This window comes from Myotis davidii, unplaced genomic scaffold (genome assembly GCF_000327345.1).
Source record: "Myotis davidii unplaced genomic scaffold, ASM32734v1 scaffold193, whole genome shotgun sequence".
Classification (NCBI taxonomy): domain Eukaryota; kingdom Metazoa; phylum Chordata; class Mammalia; order Chiroptera; family Vespertilionidae; genus Myotis; species Myotis davidii.
Window position 1 is genome coordinate 549880 of NW_006284616.1, and position 1182 is coordinate 551061.

General features: G+C 40.7%; 1 protein-coding gene across 4 annotated transcripts in view; it reads left to right on the forward strand.

Moving 5' to 3' along the window:
* Positions 1-1182, forward strand: part of TNFRSF19 (tumor necrosis factor receptor superfamily member 19) — a 105030-nt gene that overhangs the window by 49550 nt on the left and 54298 nt on the right. For all 4 annotated transcript variants that reach the window (XM_006754882.2, XM_015572433.1, XM_015572430.1 and 1 more), the window contains one exon: positions 953-1038. In XM_006754882.2, coding sequence (XP_006754945.1) covers positions 953-1038 — 86 coding nt within the window. The remainder of the gene's footprint in view (positions 1-952; positions 1039-1182) is intronic.

The window sequence follows — 1182 nt, forward strand, 5'->3', positions numbered from 1 at the left end:
CAGCTCGCTGAAAGCAGGTTTCTGGGGTTTTGTTTAGCTTCTATATTTGTTACAATGTTCAAACTGCAGGCTCAGAGGCCGGCAAGGCAGGCGGGGAATGTTGCAGTCGTCCGTCACTGAAGCAAGCAGGCCTCATGTTCAGTTTAAGCTGCCTGGCTGCCGGCTGCCATCTTGGCTGGCAGTTAATTTGCATATCGCCCTGATTAGCCAATGGGAAGGGTAGTGGTCATACACCAATTACCATGTTTCTCTTTTATTAGATAGGATTAATTAGTCTTGTCATGCCTAGTAAGATGTCCCCATATCAAAATTATATAAGCACCTCACTACATTTTTCTATTGCTTTTATGGTTTGCTGGACTCTTTTGGTCTTTGAATTTCAAATGTTAAAAACTAGCACTTTATTTATAAGGCATTTTATCATTTAAATTGATTTCATATTCCCTCACCAGCACCCACTCCCCTAATATAGAAAATGTGAGGCTAAGTAAAATCTACAGTTATGTTTAGTGGAGTTGGCCTTTCATAAGTATTCACTGCATGCTCAGAGGTCTTTCTAAGGATGTCTGTCTAAGATACTACTATATTTAAGACTTTGTGCCCTAGTCGGTTTGACTCGATGAATAGGGCATCGGCCTGCGGATTGAAGGGTCCCCGGTTCAATTCTGGTCAAAGGCACAGCCCCGGGTTGCAGGCTCAGTCCCCAGTGTGAGGGCATGCAGGAGGCAGCCAATGAATGATTCTCTCTCATCTTTGATGTTTCTATTACTCTCTTCCTCTTCCTTCCTCTCTGAAATCAATAAAAATATGTTTTTAAAAAAAGACTTTGAGAACTTTTTTAAAAAACAGTAGAATTAGTAATGGAGACTGCCAGTAATTTATGTAATCTGTTCACTGCAACTGTGAGTTCAGATAAAAGAGCTAACAAGGATTATTTTCCTTTTTCTTCTAGATTTTATAGGAAGACAAAACTTGTTGGTTTTCAAGACATGGAGTGTGTACCTTGTGGAGACCCTCCTCCTCCTTATGAACCACACTGTGAGTGAACTCCATACAAACACATCAGAAGGGCTCTTGGCCTTAAAAAAAAAACCAACAAAAAAAACCCACCTTTGTTCCATTGGCAAATGGAGCAAAATCTCTCTCTACCATGGGTCTTATAGTGTGCACTCTTTTATCAGC